Raw genomic sequence first — 21,381 nt, forward strand, 5'->3', positions numbered from 1 at the left:
ACTCACAATGAGAAAAATTACCAAACTAAGTTTCTTCCCAGTTTAGATAATAAGCATTCGTGGGACTAAATCCGAAAAATCTTGTAATCACTTCTTTCTTTAGAAGAACCTTCATGATAGGATTTCCAGATAGATGGATTTTAAGTGCCTTCATTTGGCAAAGACATTCTACTAAATTATAAACATCCAGAATCTCAACCTCTTGGTAGGCTTAAGTGTGAAAGGGGTTAAACATAAATGAACTTAAGCTAAAAATACATAATCTATTCTAATCAGCATTTTAAAGTTTAAAAAAAAAAGAGAGCAAGAAATGCAAAGTATATACTTAACCTAATACCATTTAAATGTGAATAACATTTAAATAACTTAGACAACATTTTAAACATGAGGAACATTTTGATATAAGTATTTCTCACTGTATTCTTGGCAGCGCCATCATTTCAAAGTTTAAAAGTTAATAATGGTTTATTCTTCATTTAATTTTATTTGTGTTAGTCTAGCCCAGTAGCACACGTATATTGGTTTGCGTTTAATTACCTGATTTGTGTTTGTGGTTTGTGTCTTGTTCGATGAAATTAAATGTTTCTTGTTATTAATTCCAACACGAGAAATGACTTTTGTTTAAATTAATGTCGAGAAATTATCTTTTAACCATAGACTTAAGTACTATTAAAATTTTAAGCTTATCGTAGTTAAATCATGCGACTCCTTATACGACATTTAATGACTTTGTCGTTTAGATACAAGTCTATCTAAACTAGTAGTTAGTTGATCATTAAGCAAAGTATTCGGAACTCTGCTACGGATCAAATGTTTCCAGAATGCCCATTTCCGAGACCTGAACGAGCAATCCTTCGATTAAAAAAATTTCAAGAAAAACAAGGTCCAAAAAAACAAACTAGGAATTCTTCAGTTTTTATTGTTAATTAACCGCGCAATAAGTAACCATGTAATCTATACTTAAGTTCTGAAATAAAAGCAGTTTGAGAAATTCAGAAACTACGAATGAGTCAACGAAATCCATTGCGCTCAAACGAAGATACGGATCAATGCTAATAGTACCGAAATCACAATTTTCAGCAAAGTTCATTAGCCAGGCAGTTGTCTGATTGCCTAAGAATCGTAGACAAATGATATATGCTTCAATATGTTATTGAGACTGAAATGTTAGGAAAGTTACCATATAATTTTATTTCCATTTTTCAAAATCCATTACCGGATGTAAGTTCAATGGTAATCACCAATGCTTCCGACTTCGCAGAATATTCTTATTATTCATAAATGCATGAGTTATCCGATCATGAAAAACTGGTCAAAAATGTCTTTACGCTATCATTTTATTTGAATAGTTTTTAGCTCGTTGAATAGTTAAAAAAAGTATCGAATTTGAAGTTTTAAATGCAAAATAATATTTTTAAACAAATCTCAAAATTTGTTATATTAAAAAAATTTTCTTTGCAGAGATTAGAATACTTCGGGTTTTATAGAAAGTTTCCCGCCACCTCAAATATTCTTTGCCCAAACAGTTTGCGTTGGCGTGTTTAATTATATTCTGTCGAACGAGTTTTCGTATTTGAAAGAAAAACTTGCTTTGTGAAATTTGTAAAAAAAAAAGTATCGTTATCATTAAGTACAAGGTGTCTGAAATGGAACTATCAAGCTACCAGATTAGAACTATCATTTAATTCCAGTTTTGTTGCAGAACGCCAGCTGTAGAATGTCACCAAATCATGTGTACAGTTCTAGGTACTAATGTACACTGTGAAGATTTGGTACAGAAAGCTCAAAACCAAAGACTATCATATTCAAGAAACAGAGCAGCCTACTGAAGTTGATGAGGATTGCTTGCGAGAACTTGTAGAAGCAGATCAGTATGGAACAACTTGAGAGCTTACTAAGAAATTAGACGTTAGTTAGTACCATGTCTATTAGTCGCGCTATGCATCGCATAAACTTGACGTACAAGTTCAATCGCTGGATGCCGCATGAGCTGATTGATTCAAGAAGATAAGGATAGACGTAGGGGCTGCACTAATCTGCTCGAATATATCAACGCAAGGACAAAATTCTGGACCGGATTTGTGATGAAAAGTGGATTTACTTCAACACAGGCCGAAAACAGTTAATCTGCGCCTGGTGAGCCCGTCGGAAGCGTCGCAAAGTGCATTTTGACTAACAAGATCATGCTTTGCAGGGATTGCCGTCGTATTGTCCACAAAGAGTATCTGAAAAAAAGGTAAAACCCTCGACAGTAAGGGTGCACAGCGAGATGCTAGTCCGTGTTGAAGCTGCTATCAAGGAAAAACGTCGAACTGAGTTCCGGCGCAAAAAGGTAATATTCCATCAAGATAATGCAAGACCACATCTGTCTGCATTCACTAGATGGACTCTGTACGGACTCGAATGGGATCTTTTGACACACCAACCATATAACTCCGACATCGCACCTTCGGACTTCTACCTTTTTTCACACCTGCAGCTACATCTTGTTGGTGCCATCTTCCAGTCTGCATAGGACATCCGAAACGAGGTTGATTTCTTTTCGGACTCGCGGCCACTAAGTTTCTAGGTCCCGAAGGCTCTGAAAAGCTACCAAAACGTTGGAAGAAAAATCATAGATTTGGGTGGTGATTACTATCCGCGCTAAAGGTACTGCTTTATATTTTTTTCCTAACTTTATTAGGAGCTTATTATTTTTAGCAGAAAACTTTCGTTACAACCAGATAATTTCCATCTCCCTTCTTTCATTGTAGATTGTTTAGGTCGTGAAATGATTATTTGCAGTTGTGGCATAGCGGATGATTATTTCAATTTTTAGCACGATTTTAAATACAGAACATTAACCCTTTGTCTTCTGCAGTAAAAAACTGAGTTAAATCAAGAATTTTACTTATTATTAAAAGTTTGAGTACTTTATTGTTAGTCTCGAAACTTTATTGCTTTATTTTCATATTTTTATTTTTCACGGGTGTATTTATTTACAGTTCGAACTCCGGTCATCTATCATTTTAGAGCTCGTAGCGGAATTCTGATACGTTTCTTAGGCAGATTTAATATGCGAGATGGGGTTGTAGGATTTTGGGAATTTTGTTATATAACGGAAGCTTTCGCAACAATTGGCTATTGGCGCAAATTATGGTACGATTTCGGATGTGAGTACTGCAAGTAGCTGTAGCAAGAAACGCAGGAGAAAAAGGGTTTTAAAGCAATAAATGGAAGAAATATAGGAGAAATGTTCATGCCATGATCATAAGGAATCGACACTGAAGAAACTAGAATTTATCGCGATTCCGAACAAAGAAGCATTAGAATTTTGTAACGGAGTGGAAGATGTCCAACAAGATTTTTCTATGAACACTTTAAATGAAACATTTTCTTTTGCAGCAAGTTAACCGATTGCAGATTCCAGTTAGATCCTCGCATGGAAAGTGTACTAAAGTTTGAAAGAGACATTTAAATTAATTGCAGCCTCTTGAAGAGCTATGAAAACATTGTTTCAAAACGAGGAAATGAATCTCAATAATACAGTTTGTTTCATTCGTCAACAAGCTATATATTTATTCATACAGAATTATTTTTCATTTCTCAAGAATTCATATGAAATAAACAACGCAATTGATAACAAATATTATTATATGTGTTCACCGGCTGGGAGTGCTGGTACTTTGTGTTGGCGAACTCTGGTCGACTTAAGGATATCGAAAGTTTATGTACTTTTGCAGCGATCTGGTTTGGTTTATTTAATTACGGCAAAGCACACACGAGGAAAATAAAAAAAGGTCCATGCAACTACCCGCCGGAATTCGAGCCCCGGACCGAATTACCAGTATGCAGCAACTTTACCGCTCTGCCACTGGTGGGTTGCAGTGATCTAAGACTTTGGAAATTAACTAATTGTACAAAAATATATTTTGCTTTTCTTCTTTCGATTAAGAATATAACCCCCCCCCCCAAAAAAAAAGAAAAAAGAAAAAAAGAATCTGAAAGGCTTCAGATTTTAAATTACGTCCAAATGGGCGTTTTTTTATCATTTTGTGTGTTACCTTTATTTACGAAATATCATGTTCTTTGCACTTAAACGATAAATTTCAGTTCATTAGCAATGTCGCAAAATAATTTTAAAATGAGCATAGCTTTAGAATTTCCGACACACAGTTCCGTGCGCCGGAGATAAAAAGGTTAACCCCCCGTAGAGTGTTGCCATTGCTCGCTCTTAAATCGTTGAGTTTATTAATCAAAAATACGTTAAAGTTTTACAAAATATGAAATTGATAATAAAACCAATTTCAAAGTCAAATTAGGGCTTCCACATGTTCATATTCTATGGAAGATTTAAGTTATTCAAAATTTAATAGCTATAGGTACTGTTGTTTTATCGCAATGCGAGAAACAAAGATGCATTCGTGCAGATTCTTCATGATTTAAATTATTTAAATATAAGACATGGCGATAATATTTGGTGGCAACAATCTGAAAAGTGAACTAACGCTAATTGTGGTTCGACGCAAAATGCCAAAAGGAAATTCATAGTTCTTCAGGGCAAATTGCCCTTTTGGACTAAAAATTCAAGTCGCAAGTTTTCTACGAAATTTGAATACAAAGTCATAGAAAAAGAATGGCGTGATTGTAAAAATCATTATCCTCAGAACTTTCAAACACGTTTGAAATTATCTTATGCTTTACCATATGGAACTGCCAAAAGCTTTAACGTAACCTAGCATTGGGCAAAATCCTTAATTTTTAGATGCTGCTGTCTTTTTCTAGTGGACTATTTTCTATGGGGATGCACCTAAAATACCGAAAACAGCAGAAAGATTCGATAACTATGGCAAATAACAGCAGCAGCCACTGAATTGTAATTCCATAATTCCAGCGAATTTAACTAGTGACCTTAGGTATGGAAAATTTTTATTTTGTAGAAGGTTGTTCTCTTCCATTGAGGCTTTCAAATATCGAAATCTGCTAATGTAAGGCAAAAACATTGGACATTTTTTTCATATTTTAACATCTAAAATCATTTCTATGACATTACATTAAGCAAGTCTGGGCAATTGCCGGAGGTTGCCTAGCTTGCTACACCCCCAAAATAGACTAAGAACTGAAAACAAATGATGTGCCAATTATCGATAAATGTAGAACAACAAATGCATTACTATTCTGTATTCCACAATTGCGGAGAATTATCTCTAAAGAAAGTATTTTATATTTTAAGTATCACAAACTTTTATTGAAAGTGTACTTAAGATACTCAAACCAACCAAAGGACAGCTCGTACCATCTTTTGATTACAGCAATTTATGCAAAAACAAAAATAGAGGTAGACTCACCTTTATTTTGGAATATTTCATGTTTCCCTTTGGATCAGTGGCTTCCCTGTATCCTTGAGAAGGATCTCTTGTAAGGAAATACGGTACCTGAGCCAAGGCCACCTCGGACACGCTGCTGAAGTAGCCCGCCGTGTGGCCATCATCTGTGATTACTGCTAACCATCCTGCAGAAAGGAGAAAATTACCTATTAGCACACGAACAAACGAAAGACTATTACAGATACAATATTAATAAAGATGTAAAAATTCTCAAGTACATTTAAATTACAAATAACAAACAGTATACTTCCATTTATTTTTTTACTCCAATAAAAGTACTCCAAGAAGATACATATAGCATTTTACGAAACCATAATGATAAGCGTCAAAATTTCAGACCTAAATAGTTATCATACAGAAAAAATATGTAAGCTAAAACCTCAACAATTATTAAAATCTAATTTTATACAAAGCAGCATAAAAAAAAATGTGTACACCCTTCAAATGATTATAAAGTCAGTGCTGATTATCACATGGTTCATTTTCAAAATTTAAGAGATCTTTTAGAAATGGGCAATATTTTGTCAACGATTCGTCGATGCTTCCATCAATATTTCCATCGATTTTTAACCAACTTCTTGATAAACTATCGAGTTAAAATTTTATATACACTCTATTTGTAAATGATAATAATGTAGTCAACCGATCTTAATTTTGTAAAAAGGGTTATTTAATCTCTTGTTCCCATTAAACTATATAATAAATTATTTTTCTACTTAGTTCTATGAGATTTAAATAAAGGTTTTTTTTTATAAAAACCTTCAAACTTTTACATTATTATTTAATTATAGGAATAGATCTCGTTACATTCTAAAAGAATATTGGAATAAAACATCTGATGACTATCCCAGTTTTAGATGATTTCGATCAATTATAGAAGGTGCTACCTTGGAAAAATATCGTTATTTAATTATGTCATCTCAAATTGTTCATTTTTAGAGCGTTCATGTTTAGGTTGCTGTCGTGAGATTTATTTAGTTTATTACGACAAAGCACACTTGGGTTATCTGCGTAACGGGAGGAATACCTTCGTGAAGATCTGATATTTTATAACTACAGTACCTAAGTAACTAAGCTATAACATCTTGTAATGTGTGCTGTGTATTTATAGAGCCGTCCTCATTCAAATCGATGATTGTGTTAAAAATTAAAGAAGTTCTAAACTCGATTAGGTTAAATTTTCATCTTACAAGCGATTTATTTAGTTTAAATCCTAATCTTGTAATTTAATCCCAGCATCTTTATGAAAATAAATTCAATGAATGCAACTTTCTGTAAAGTACCGCCACCTTTATATCAACACAATCTTGTGACTTGGCATAAAGATGCCAGCACTCTTATTCGAGGACGCAGAGTATCAAGGCAAAAGTGCCGGCACACCGTGTTAAGGAACACTGGCTGACCGCTTAAGGTTATCGAAAACATTATGTACTTTCGAATGCTGGATAGTCGCAAGAGACTGCAACTTCAGCTAATAGTTACACTAGTCAGTAAGAAAACGTAGAATTTCTGCAATTTGTAGTCTTCTTAATTTCAGGCGACACAGCGGCCGATTGGGGAAGTCGCTGAACACTAGTAGTACGGTCCGCTGCTCGAATCTTGGCGAAAAAGGGTGGCTGCATGAGCGTTTTCGTGGTTTTTCCTCGTACAACATGTATATGAGCTAGTTTCTTTTAGAAAGTCCTCAACAGAGGAAATTTCTCTTCTTAGACAAAAAGGCCTTCAAAGGCTTTGTCATAATGAAATAAATCAAACCCTTCATTTCAATATAAAAATTTGCTCAAGTTTATCTTGGTACTTGAACACAAAACTAGTCCAAAATGTTTATTTTTGTAAAACGCGACTTTCTATCTTTTTTTTCAAAAAGTGGTAAGTTCATTTCCGTTTGCGAATTTTAAATGAAAGCTCAATAACAAATGTATTGCTACCTTGAGCAACCGATTTCTCTTTATATTTATACAAGATTTGAGCCGAAATCTATAGTTTTATCACCAAACTGAATCAAACTCTGAAACTTTTATAAGCAGATAATGATGACAAATACTAAATTATAATTCTAATTATTTTTTTTAATTATTGAAGTAATAAGACACGTATTATTTAGCCCTTTTTTCCAACTATGCGTATAATTGGGAACCAAAAAATTTTATTATATTACAGATTACATCTTTCACTCATTTTTTTACTGTTAAGTAACAAAATGATAAGTGAGTAAAAAAGGAATATATTTGCGAAGTTTTAATATTGTCTCAATGTTCTAACACTAAAACATCAGAAGCACACACCTGCACGTCAAATCTTTTCCTGGTAGTTTACAGCTGAATACTATCTCCTAATTTGCCAATCACAAACGGCATGGAAAATTATAATATATAAAGAAATACAATTACTAAGTAGCTCTTTAGAACTATAATAACCCCTCTTCATCATTGTCAGCTTGGTATTCAAACATTTAATTCAACTCAAGAAGAGACCTCAAAGAAAATGCCGCCTTATCAAATCGTTTGTTTTAATCTTACTTCTTTAAGCTTAATATCCCAACTATGTACTGCATCATGGTCACATGATCTCGACCTGGGCAACAATGGACTCTGATCTCCCCTTATGATCGGTTCGAGGAAAATCATTTTCGAGCATGATTAATACTTGTTTCGATATTTTTTTCTCTCTATGAGGCAACTTCTTATAGTTGATGGACGGCAAACTGCAAGGAAAGAAAAATCGACTTGAACTTGCTTGGGGGTGGACGAACTTTATCTCTCGCTTGTTGTCGTCTGAGCCGGTACTCGACCTCCAAAGAAACGGTCAGGGTTTTACCAGCTCTACTTTTTGTTACAGGAATATAAAAATATCAGACAGTTCTGCACTTCTTGGTAAAAAAAGCAAAAAGAACGATTACGAAGGAATTATGGAGAGGAAAGCCCTGAAATTTGAGTGATATTAAAATTAGAAGTATTCGCTTGTATTGGGTTTCTGTGTGTATTTATTATTCATTAAAAAGCAATTTGCCACTCGGAGCGTTAATATTTTGATAATGCACATTATATTTAAAAGAATACAAGCTTTACAGTAATATTGGTCTTAACTATTTTATTAACATCCCACTGCAAATTTCGAGAAAATTTAGCCCTAGTTTGGCACTGAATTTATGGAAAACTCTCCATTTCGATGGAGTCAGGTTACGAGGTACAAGAAAATCACTCTGGGCTGTGGATGATCGAAGGTTTAACTATACCATTCTAGTTTCTAGGCATACTATTCTTTCAGAGACGTAGACTAACGTGCGCAGAACGGCTGTTGGACCAGACTATGCCAGTCTAGGTTCTAGACAAAGTTTTCTTTCAGTGACGTAATACAACTGTAGCGCCTGACTATAGAAGTCTAGGTCTTAGGCATAGTATTATTTCAATGACGTAAAATTACTGTAGGGATCAACTGTGCCAGTGTAGTATCTATACATAGTTCTTTCAAGGGCTTCCAATACTTAGGTTTAGAAGTCAAAAACAGAATTACGAAAAAGAAACCTCCGAAAATCCGAGGTCGCAAGCTCTTGGACGTCTAGGCAGTAATCAGGCTTTGTCTGATAGCACAAAATTAGGTCAGAATATTTTTACTGTTGAGAAAGAGGAAGGGAAAAATATGCATACCAGTTTGAGAATTCAACTTAAAATCAATCAAAAAGAAGAAATTCCTAGCAGGTTAGTTAGTGATTCAGTGTGGCTGAACTAGTTCATTATCAAAAATGTTCCTAAAAGAATTTTCTTTCAATACAAATTAATACTATAAGGGGGATAACTAAGTTGTAGGATGTTCAACAAAAGTTTCAACGTACAGGTGCGATATTTTCCTTAGACTCGAATCTGGCTCTGGCTACTTAAAGAATACGTCCATCAGAAATAAAGTAACTGCTATTTTATTTCAGTTCCACCGAATTCTAGAGCGCATCGCAATTTTAAATAGCAAAACAGAATTCATTAACCAATACCCCCACCTATATTTCACAGACCTCATCATCGACAGAATCATCTATTCCGCATACTAGACAACAAAGTCACTAAATCATCTTAAATTCTATGAATCGTCTTAGCCAGTATTCACGAGTCCCATAACTATGTGCTAAATTATACGACATTTTTTAAACATATGTACATTGCTTTCTAATCTAAGCATCATTGCAAAATAATAAGTAAACCTTTCTTATTATTTTATCATTAGCTAAAACTTCATTTTAATGCATTAATTTTTTTATACATAATTTTTACGAATAATGTGATGTCACGAAATTCACTACTGTTTAGTAGCAAAGTAATTTATTCAATATTTAATCTACAGGAGTAAATTATTTGATTATAGCAAACAGTACTAGGGCTATTTGCCGATGAGAAAGATAAATTAGCACTATTAAATCTAAGGCACGCTGAAACCATGAAATCTATTTCTAAATGATGAAAGATTAAATAAATGGAAAGTCCTTTGGTATTTTCGAAACTGTTACTAGTTTCATTCCATTAAATATGTGTACCTAAAAATTAAGGATTCTAGATCCCATTTTTGAAATGATGATGTCCCATTAAAATGTAGAAAATCGTAAAATTTTAACTATAACTCTTAAAACTCTGCAATTTCCATAAAAAAGTCAAACGGGAATTGAATGTAAAATACCATTAACTTCGCATTCGCAACAATAATGAGTTATTCTTTATAGTAACACACAGCTTAAGTCATTACGAAATCTGCAGTTAAAGCTAGCCTTTATTTTCTTCATAAATACTAGCTCAGACAAAAAGACAATAGCAGAAAAGATAAACAGATTCACGAAGAGTTAATGCATTAAAAACATTTTATTACCTAACGTTTGGGATGACATCCAATTTAAACCTATGTCACGGAAGGCACCTCTTCAGCTTCTCACGAACGTTAGTATTTAATGTAAAGACGAAGAAATTAAGATTTTATTCTTGTACTCAAATGACGAATCCCGAAAAACAGTTTGACCTTCACGCTACAAGAAATAATGAGGGTCTACCGTTTAAATTCCCATAAGCGAATGGTCAAAAACAATAAAACAAAGCAGACAGGAGCAACAAAAAGTAAACGGAAACAAAATTACGCAAAAAAGATTTAAAAAAGTCTTCTTTGTTTCGGCCTTCTAAAACAGAATGACAAACCAGATAGACAGGAACATAATACACAAAATAACACCGAATGACAGAAAAAGTGCTAAATGTTTTGCACAATTACATGATGTACGCAGTTAACATGTTACTTCAAAATATTTCGTTTATTATTTTCAATCAAATAAATTAGTACTAAATTTAATAACAGCAATCCGTAAAATTTGCACCAGATCCATTTTCTCTATACACATTTATTTTGGCACAAAACTTATCTGTATTCATTATAACCTTTAATATAACCACCTTATTCAGTAAATATTTTAACTTCTACTTCCTTGCTTTATTTTTAATCGCAGATTATTGAATGATGAGGAAAAAAAGAAGTATGTAAAGATGAGGTATGTAATGTACGCTAAATAAAGGATAAACAATGCAAACACACTCACAGAACAATAAATGATTAGTGAGGAATTCCCTGATTGGATCTAAAAGGTGCTGCCATTTGAGAATTGAAAATTCGAATAACGTAGTAATTATTTAGAAGGGAAAGCAAAAAGAAAAAAAAAGAAAAAACTTGTCTACCTCTTGTCTTGACTTCTGAAAATGACCAGAACTTCTTAGGTGCGTTGGTTGGTTATACAATGACAGATGACTTCAAAGAACATTTTCTAAAAGAAATTTAAGTATTCTCGCAACAGATGACCTAGAGTGCTGTATCTATAACAGGTGGCCTACCTTGTATTTGCCTTTGATTATGAGCATGAATCACGTGATAAACTTCTCTGACGGTAAAATACCGTACGAATTTTACTGATTCTGCTGTGGAGCCAACAATATCTATAGAATTATTTAACCCTTTGCGGCACAGTGTGTCCCGTCTAGACACACCTAAAAATTTCCTTCTGTACGCACAGAAAAATTGAATGAAAAAGGATGTATAAGTTACTATAGGTTACTCTGAACCTTCTTTATTTATAGTAGATGGCAACTCGGAACAAACCAGTCCATATATTTTAGCCATGTTTAGTTTTTTACGACCCTCATTTTTCAAAAAAATCTTCCAGATTCTTTTTAGGGTATAAAAGGAATTATTTGAAAAGAAATTACTATGTTATTTTTTTGGCTGTATGCTAATCTCCTCGTTCTATAGTAATTTCAAATTTTTACCTTGCAATGTTGCCTAAAATCAAACGGCGAACACTAGGTGTGCCCAGACCGGGCTCCCCGATAATCTAGGACAACTGAGAGTCTGTATTCTTTGTTTCTCAGCATCTCATCGGTCAGTTCATTGACAACAATGCTCGTTTCAGCACTCTTTTCGAAGCTCTATTCAATCACTATGCCACTTTGGGCACACCCACAGAATTAAAACGATAAGTACTATTTCACAAAATTTTACTTGTGTACTCCTCTAGGCCTAACTTAGACTGCCTACCCTTTTTCTTAAATCAAAACTCCGACTTTAAAAGGTAGCGTGCCGGAAAGGGTTAAACAGTTATTCAACGGAATATGAGACGAGCAACATCCGCGATACTTAACTGGATTGCGGTTTTTCATAAATGGGAACAAATTTCTGGCCAATTTAAGAAACACCAGTAAGACGTGGTGCTTGTGTAAATGAAAAATAGGGCTGGCTAACAGTGCTGGATTTCATCTGATTACAATTATGATAAATAAAATGATGACTATTGACAAATATGAAATAGAACTGCTTCAATAGATAGATGCCAAATAGGACTGCTAGAACTTACCCTATAATACCTTTAATGTGTTTAAGCACGGTGAAGACCATCGAAGGATGTGATAAGTCCTCTTTAAGACCACATCAATGCAGAATTCTGGTAATGTTGCATTTACGTTTCTTCTGGTAATGTTGTATAATTTAATATGATAATCTGGTAATGTATTAAATCTTCTGGTAACGTAGTAATAATAAGAGCATGTATACGTCTAGTATGGAAGTCTGGTAACGTAACAGCAATAAAAGTACGTACAATTTCTTTGTATTTATTTATTTATGCTTTTTGTATGGTTTACAACAGTAATACTGTTTTTTTGGTTTTGATCCTGGTTCATGTTCAGTAGGTCACATATTGCGAGAATACAGAAATTTATTCCTGTTCATGTTATACACGAGAAAAAGCTTTAAAAGCTCCATGCGCCAAGTCCTTCAGGTCGGAGAAGCTAGTGAAAAGAAATATCATCGGCGTAGGATCCAGCCATTTTTTATATTACTTTCTTCATTTCGTGTTATTAGTTTTAACCTTTAACGGTCTGGTCAATAGATTATACATAGCCGGTATTATAGGGTATTAGGGACTCGTAAGTAAAATTATGAACTTTTGTGAGCGATTTTTCAAATACATTGAGTCGTTTACAAAAATTAATAAATTTCATTTTGAGATAACATACGTTAAATATTGTAACTGGAGAAAATAAGGGTATATTGATGGGACTGTTATATTTCAGCGAATAGTGGGATGAGAACAGCATCAAAAAATTTTATTGGAATGTGTACTAGCGTAAGAATGTATCATATTCCTCTACCATAACTCCTAATAGCAAATTTATGCATGAGAAAACGCAGGTCGCATTAATTACAACAGAACTGTAAAACTATAACAGACTTGCAGTTTATATCTTTACAGACTTAAACATTATTATAAATATTATGCGCCTGGAAAGTTTGATTTAGTTTATTCAGGCAAATACGTTAGCGCTGTATGTTCTATGGGGAAAGATGTCTTCGTGGCTGGCTTGTATACACGTTACACATCGGGAAAATCCCGAAAATCCCCATGCAGCCAGCATGCCCGCCTGGATTCGAAACCCAGGTCGGAACTAGCAGTGTTCAGCGATTTTACCACTCAGCGGCTCTAGGTTCTATGTAGCTGGAAGAAACTATAAAAGTCATTCAAAAAGTAATGCATAATTTACTATAACTCAGTAATTGGTAAGATCTAAAGCAATGGAATTTTATGGGTATAAGAATTGATACTTTGAAAATGTCATTCAATATATGATCAATTTTTTACTGCACTGAAACCATCTTTGTATCCACTAAATCAATGCATGGCTATTTCATCAAATGGCTACATTTTTTAACTAGATTGGACAACCATATCCGAACTTTAAGTGCTATCAATAAGATACTTAAATTCAGATGATAGTTTCCAGGTAAAGTTAAGTCATTAAATAAGTTAAAAAGTTAAGTCATTAAATAAAACGGGGCGTTGGGTCCCTGGAATTCACATTATACCATCTGGGAATCCGTTGTTTTAAAAAAAGTATTTCGCGCCAAAAAAAAAAAAAGTATCAGTATTCTGAAACAATGCTCTGAAAATCCGGGTGGATCTTTTGTGTTCCATTTGTGATTGATGGAACCAATTAGCTTAACACATTTGTAAAAAAGGCAGAGGTCTCTTGTCGTAGGCGGAAAATTCGAGCGTAAAAAAGCAAATTCTTTTTAAGTGTCAGATACGAGTTCGTTCCCGCCCTTCCAGGAACACCACCTTGTAATGTGATACTTTTGCGCATGTTAAGTGAATATTTTTCATTCTATTGTGTTTTCCATCCACGCAGCTAATGAAATGAACAACATGCCAGACAGAAAAATCACGCGAGAAAATTATTGCTGGCGTTAATTGTCATGATATTTTTCATTTTATATCCACTTGGATCTTTCTGTATTTCTATTTCTATAGAAGTTAATAGTTTAGAGGCTCGTCTGTCGTTGATCTTAAAGTTCACAAATTTTAGGATAAAAAATTACCAAAAATAATAAATATTTCTATTATCAAATGATGACTAATCTGTATGTATGTATTTATGTTCCTCGTACTGTGCAAATACGGTGAAACATAGGGCCACCAAATTTTGAACACAAGTAGTCCCTCGCCCAAACATGCGTAACTCGAATTTTTATTTTAACTTATTTATTTCGCATTTGTATAAATTTAATAAATTTTTGATCAAAAATTCAATGATATAAAAGCTGTACGTTGCCAATCTGCAAAGTGAAAAATATTTGTGTTTCAAATTTAATAAAAAATTTCAGTGATATATTCTTTCCAATTTAATAGTATTATGGAAAAACGATATCGCCTACAACCACTATATTTTGAACATATTATTTGGACGTATACGCATTTTTACATGTGGGCCTCGAAGTTTGAATTCTGAATGTTTTTAATTATTTTAAAAACCATATTTTGTGCTAATTTAAGAAACTTTTGATTAAAACCTCCGCGATTTTTATCGCTGAGTTTTTAATCAAAATTTTTTGTTTTTAATTAAAAGCTTTGCATTATCGCTCGACAAAATGTAGTACATTTGTCTTTCGAATTTAATCAACAAAATTAAGTAACATTTAAATTTTCTTCAACATGTCTATAATTAACAAACTAAGCGATTTAAAAAACAAATAATTATTAATTCTCTTTTTTCTTCCTTCTACGAAGCAAAGGAAGCACTGTAATCACGAAAAATTCCGACGAAAATATCCATTTTGACTGTTATCGAATGCAATTTAACGATGTCTTTTGCTCGACCTCTGTACGTATGGACAGAATAAAGCACTCTTTTTCCCGAAAAAAATTATAAAACTGATTTAAAATGGATTCAAAAGAAATGTTTTCGTGGCGTCTGTACGCACGTACTTATGATTGTATGTATCACCTATAACTCAAAAAGGAATAACCTCAGAATGTTGAAATTCTGCATGTGGGACTGTTATAACATGTATATGTGTAGCTCCCAATAAATGCACACCTCCAAACATGGGATAATTTAATAAAAATTATCCCATATATTGACTCAACATAGCGTCCACAATAAATTAAGTCAGCTTCTACGCCTTCAGTGGTTTTTTGCCGAGTGGGAACGAAAGGACACTTAGTTTTGTGCACCGAAAAATCTGTCTTTTTGCCTGCCGGCCGAATTGCTGAAACTAATTTTAAATGTGAAAATTGTTTTTTTAATCGTTTTATAACTGCATTTGATGTTTTATGTTTTTCTAAATTTTTCAATTTTTAATGGAGATATTTTGAATTTTTATGTATTTTTGCCTTGCCGCGAAGTGAGAACTGAATTAATTGAATGAGAAATATATCTTTAACGAAATTCGAAGAAATAAGTGTTTCGTATTAGCAGCAAATATTGTCGCCAGTCTGACTCCGACAGAGGATAATGTTTACGAGTAGCGCATGCGCATTAGGTAAACGGCGCTGAATCGTCTCTGAAAAACTGTTTCTTATTTGTTTAATTTCTTTTATACATCATTTTAGATTTATTTTAGTATTTAATAGAACATGGGGCAACAATTAGATAATTCTTCAAAAGATATAATTTTTGTGCATTCTGAGTTGTAAAATGAACGAAATGTAACGTTGTTAAGTGAACCTAGCGCTAGAGTGTCGCTATGGTAAATAAATATAGTGAATTTTAAAAAGTGCATTTATTCTCCTGTAATTTATGTGCTATCCACGAAGTAGAATTCAATAAGTTTAAATAAAATGCAGGAAATATGAGTATAATTTAATCTTCCGTACAAGGAAGACATGCGGTGTACACATCAGATTTTTTATAACAACTATTTTAAGCGGCTGGCTTCGCAGGCAGTTGGTCTGTTATACAAAAAGGCTCATAAAAACTGCTAAAGGGTGTTCTTATAGAGTCCAGAAATAGGGTTTTCACGGAAACTTAAGACAAATATCCTCTGTGAATAACAATCTCACCTGAGTCATCAAGTTTATCCTTCGTGTAGATAAAGCAAAATCTAATCATTCATCCATTTACACTTAATATTCACAGAACTACTAAAGGAACATTAATCGGATGACATATGTTTAAAATACATAATATCTAGTTTAAACAACAGGCTATGAAACACAAGACTTCTGGTTATCTAATTTTAGCCTATTTCCTGATAAAGGTGTTTAATTCCATTGCTTAGAATTTCTCAAAATGAGATTTTCCATAACTGATACCAAATTCTCCAATAGGAAAATACTCAAATTAAATGCATGCAAGATCACATGTAGGAGCTTTGCCTACCTACGCCGAAGTCAACGGCCACGACATAGCAAAATCTAACCAGTTTAAAAAAAATAAAAAGTGCAGCAAAAGAAAAATCATAAATTGTCTACCAGGACTCTGCTGGTGATTGTTCATTCTACGAATAACACATTACCTCCCCCCTTCCCTTTCTACGTGACATTAACCCTCTAATAATGTTAACCGGAGCTACTGCATACTAAATCGAAACTTAAAAGGGGAGGAAAAGGAAAACTATGGTTTTGATTTACGAGCGACAAGGAATACTTTAATTTAACCTCCCTGAGTGGCAACGGTAAATTACTGACAATAATCGCATTATTTTGCTTGTGGGAAATTTCACGTTTATGAAAGTTGTGTGCAAGATGACCGTCTAATCCAATTTAAATATATATGAAAACTTTGCAAGATAAAATATTATAAGAGTTATTTAATTGTGCGTTTATTTTTTGCACATATTTAAAGCAATATCGTAACTATTACCGCAATAAAAGGATAGGAAATACAGAACACGAAGATAAATTTATTTGGCTTTTGAATTCTTTGCAGAGTATTCTTTTAAAACTACAGAAAAAACAATTATCTTTCTAAGTTCTGGGAAAAATTATTCGCATGAGATTTTGATTAATACAGAACTTCAAATAAAAATGGAAATTAAAAATAAAGCTGAAAGGGTTTAGATTTTTAACGATCGCCCAAAAGAAATCTTTTAAAGTTTATCAGCAGAGGTTATCAATAGAGTTGGCCCAGGTGGAATAGCGAAACATTTTATACGATATTAGATGTTGCATTTAGACTAACACGAGAACGTTATGTATCTCTTGCATATTTAAAAAGTGAAAAATATCCAAAGTAATTCTATGAAAGAGTTTAATGTTTGATATATCACGATATGAATGCATTTTTATTTAAATCAATCAGATTAAAAAGTAAAAAAATCATAACATTTTCATCTATTTTTCTAATTTCTAAACTCAATCTAAATTTATAAATTAATAACAGATTAAATATTAAAGAATATCTTACGATTTTCCGATTGACAACTAGAATGAAAAGTGAAAAAAAGTAAAATCGCGTTCCGAGAATCATAGCCTTTTTGGACTAATAAAACTTGATGAACTTGGAAATGATATACGTGATTTTTTCTTAACATTAAATAATTTTCAAAACCGCATTTATGAAATTAAGCTATAAAGATTCATTTCTTATCTTTATTCACCCTTTATTTGGTTCATTTGCACTTAGCATGTTGAAGAAGGTAGTTCAAAAATTATCGAAACTAGTACTTCATAAATTTACGCTGATTCTTAATGTTGGACTTCGTTTTTGATTCATTTTATATTTCTTCACTATGACAAATCTTTCTTAGAAACACATGCAGCATTTCAAACTGATGCCCATTATGTTTTAGAACTACGAACTTTTAAATCTTTTTAGAGGATCCATAATAATAAAAACAAAAGTTAGATCATTCATTATTTTGAATGTTAATTATGTACTGCTAGATAAACATATCTCTACATTTTTAACGGGTATTCAGTGGTTGAAGATGAATGCAGACATTCATCTGCAACCACTGAGAATAAATAATCAAATTATTGAGATGAAACTTCGTACGTAAGTGCCGATTAATTGCCCTCAATGGCTCGTATCTTACTAATGATTCGGATTTAACAGGTTAATGACAAAGCACATGAGGGCTATTTTAGTAACGGAAAAGTTGCTTTCGTTGAAGGTTTTTCTAAACGAAACTGGTTCCTATTCACGTTATATATATCGGAAAAAACGCGAAACCTCCGATGCATTTCAGCGGGTTAGAGTTTGAGCCTGAGTCAAACTACCAGTATTCAACTGTCTTGTACAACTTCGGCCGCTGCAAAAGTTTTACTTCTTTAAGGGAGATGTTGCGCATTCTCTTTGGTGGATGATTCTCAACTACTTTCTTTACCATCAGTCGAAACTACTATTGAAATCGTCATCCCTGAAACATTCCTCGTATGTATCACCAAATGTAAAATTTATTTAATATGTATCGAATATTATTTTACTAATATATAAATGTCTTACTAAATACTGAGGAATCTTACGTATGCACGCATGTTCGTTCACTGCATTATGAAAAAATGGCGGCACCTCGAAGCTAGAATTTCCAGTTTTGAAATTGTTTTTCGTTAACTTTATATTTTGAACAAACGTAAGAAAATTTTTATTAATAAACTACGTTTTAAAAGAAATATGTTGCCACTTGGAAAAACGCAAGATATTTATCTTTGAAATTTATTCAACAAACTTCGCTATTTACGAGGAGTCTGTTGATGCTGACCAAACTAAACTATATCTTTCATACGCCAGTTTGCTGCTGTTCGGCAAAAGGATAAGTTATTTAATTTTTCTTTTAAATTTAATCTCTCTGTTACAGATTATAAAATTAAGCGATTTTAAACTAAGTTCACCTCTGTTATTACTTATTTCTAGCTGGAACAGTGAAATTAAGTAAACACCAATATACAGCCCCTGCACTGGAAGGACTTAGCCTCCCTTTCAAAGTTTCAGAACTGCAACTTCAGGACCAATCTGAGAGGGCGCCCTGCAGAGAGAAAACTTCCCTCGAATATTTATTCGTCAGGGAAGAGACCGACGGGCGACCATCACGAAGAGATCCACAGGGCCAGTCTCAACTCCGACTACTGCACAGTGAAATTACACTAGCTAGACTCATTAAAATAATTCTTCTTCATAATCAAAAAAGCAATAATTTACTTTATTAGTAAAATAAATATTTTTATGGCATTATTCCAGTTGGAGCCATTCAAAGTAGCATACATTTTATCTTGTTTATAATAAATATTTTAGGTGGATGGCCAAGCATTAAATTTCATTAAAATTCATTCATGAGAAGTACATTTCAAGTAATACTGTATGAATTGTGACATCTTGATTTTTTAAAGTACACATAGCATATGATTTTAGATGTAGAGCATAAGCCGCATTTAAAAGAAGTACAATATTTAGTAAACGCACTTTTGTTTCTGAAAATGTATGTTGTACTATGTCCATATGTATTTTGCATGAGATATATTTTATTCAGAAAATCAAAACTTTCGTAACGTAAATTTATGCAGCAAAGAAAATTTACCATTAACGAAACAAAAATTTTAAAAAATATCACGAGACTACACGGAATACTTAACTAAAAAATTATGCTTTCAGATTATATCTTTTAATTGCAACCATTTATCTTTACTTCAAAGAGTTATCAATAATGAAAATTAGTTACAACGAAATTCGGCAAATTGTTCTTATTTTCCGATGTAATTTAAATTGCAAGCGTGATACATACATAGATGTACATAAAAAATTAGTAATCCAGATTGGAACTACTGACCAAATTTGGAGATATTTCTCTGTCATTATTAACACTCAGGAAGATGAATAAAGGAACTCGTCCCCCCCCTTATATTTTTGTTTTCTTTCCGCCTTTATTCTTAAGTATCTCCTTCCCCTTCAATTTATTTCATCTCATCCAGCTCGGCGTTCCCTCACCTCGAGGTATACAGGTTTTCCAACGAAAAAACAAAACGTACCGTTCTCGCCAAATGTTCCCACAGTTGGCGCAATCGTTGACCCTGCCTATGAATTAAAGTTGCTTAGCCGATAAAATTAAACGTGGGAATCTTAGCGGCAACAAAATGGAATTTAGTTTCAAATTTTTAAGAAAAATTAACAAAATCTGATAAGGAATATATATATATATATATATATATACGAGATATTTTGGTAAAGAATAACCTAAGGCGTGACCGGCAGAACACTCAAATGCTGTTAGGCAAAGAAAATTTACCATTAACGAAAGGAACATCTCTGTGAAAGTTGAATGAATCCCTAATGAAAGGATCAAATTCATTACAAAGCAAAGCTTGAAACAGTTTACATTTTAACGGATTTTTGATAACTGTGCCAGACTTAATTATACTATACATAAGAAAGAAAATACGTTATACTCAATTAAAATTATTTAAATCGAATGCATGCGCAAGAACAACCCAGACAGCAAAATTCGATTCGCCTTAATCATTTGACATAAAACATGGCGCGTGCCTCTTTTTAATCATTTTCTTCCTTTACATCAAACAACAATCAGCAAGTAGGTAGAACATTTTCCTTTTCTTTAGCTCAAAAGGGACTATTAATCTTGAAATATTTCGTGTTGGTTCACAATAAACGCAGTATCCCTTTTCAAATTGTTTCTACCAAATATTATCGCCGTATATAATTTTTAAAGAAATTAAATAATGAAGAATCTGCATGTATGTATGTATGTTCCTCGCATTGTGAAGAAATAACGTACCTAGAGCCACTAAATTTTGAATAACTTAGTCCTCCGCCCAAAAATGTTCACCAGGAAGCCCGAATTTTTAATTTCGATTTGTTTTGTTATTTATTTCATATTTTGCAAAACTTTAATTTCTCATGAACGAACTCAAGATTTGAAAGCGAGTAGTGACAATACTGTTTGAAATAAAACATTTTTATCTCCAGCGCGCGGACTTTTGCTATTTAGAAAAAGGCAAGATATTTATTTTTCAGTTTTAATTAATAAACTAGGCTCTACTAAAGCAATGTGCTGATGATGCAGAAACAAAATACTTTTACCTTGCATGCGCCATCACGTTGCCATTCAATAAAGCCTAAGATACTTTCAAATTTAATCTGGAAGGTTACTGAGTAATAAACTAAGCGATTTAAAAGCAATAAACACAGTTCTGAGTATTATTTTTTTATACTTTTTAATGTGCTAAAAACTTTATATTTATTAATAAGTAAAGTTAACACATAAAATGTGT

The 21,381-nt window shown here is 33.0% G+C and overlaps 1 protein-coding gene across 1 annotated transcript in view; it reads right to left on the reverse strand.

The window, feature by feature from the left end:
* Positions 1-21,381, reverse strand: part of LOC118189130 (uncharacterized) — a 198,120-nt gene that overhangs the window by 19,821 nt on the left and 156,918 nt on the right. Inside the window, exon 2 of the mRNA XM_035359673.2 lies at positions 5,328-5,491. Coding sequence (XP_035215564.1) covers positions 5,328-5,491 — 164 coding nt within the window. The remainder of the gene's footprint in view (positions 1-5,327; positions 5,492-21,381) is intronic.

The sequence above is a fragment of the Stegodyphus dumicola genome, chromosome 9 (genome assembly GCF_044657685.1).
Source record: "Stegodyphus dumicola isolate Sdum_Otavi_A_Nest chromosome 9, ASM4465768v1".
Taxonomy (NCBI): domain Eukaryota; kingdom Metazoa; phylum Arthropoda; class Arachnida; order Araneae; family Eresidae; genus Stegodyphus; species Stegodyphus dumicola.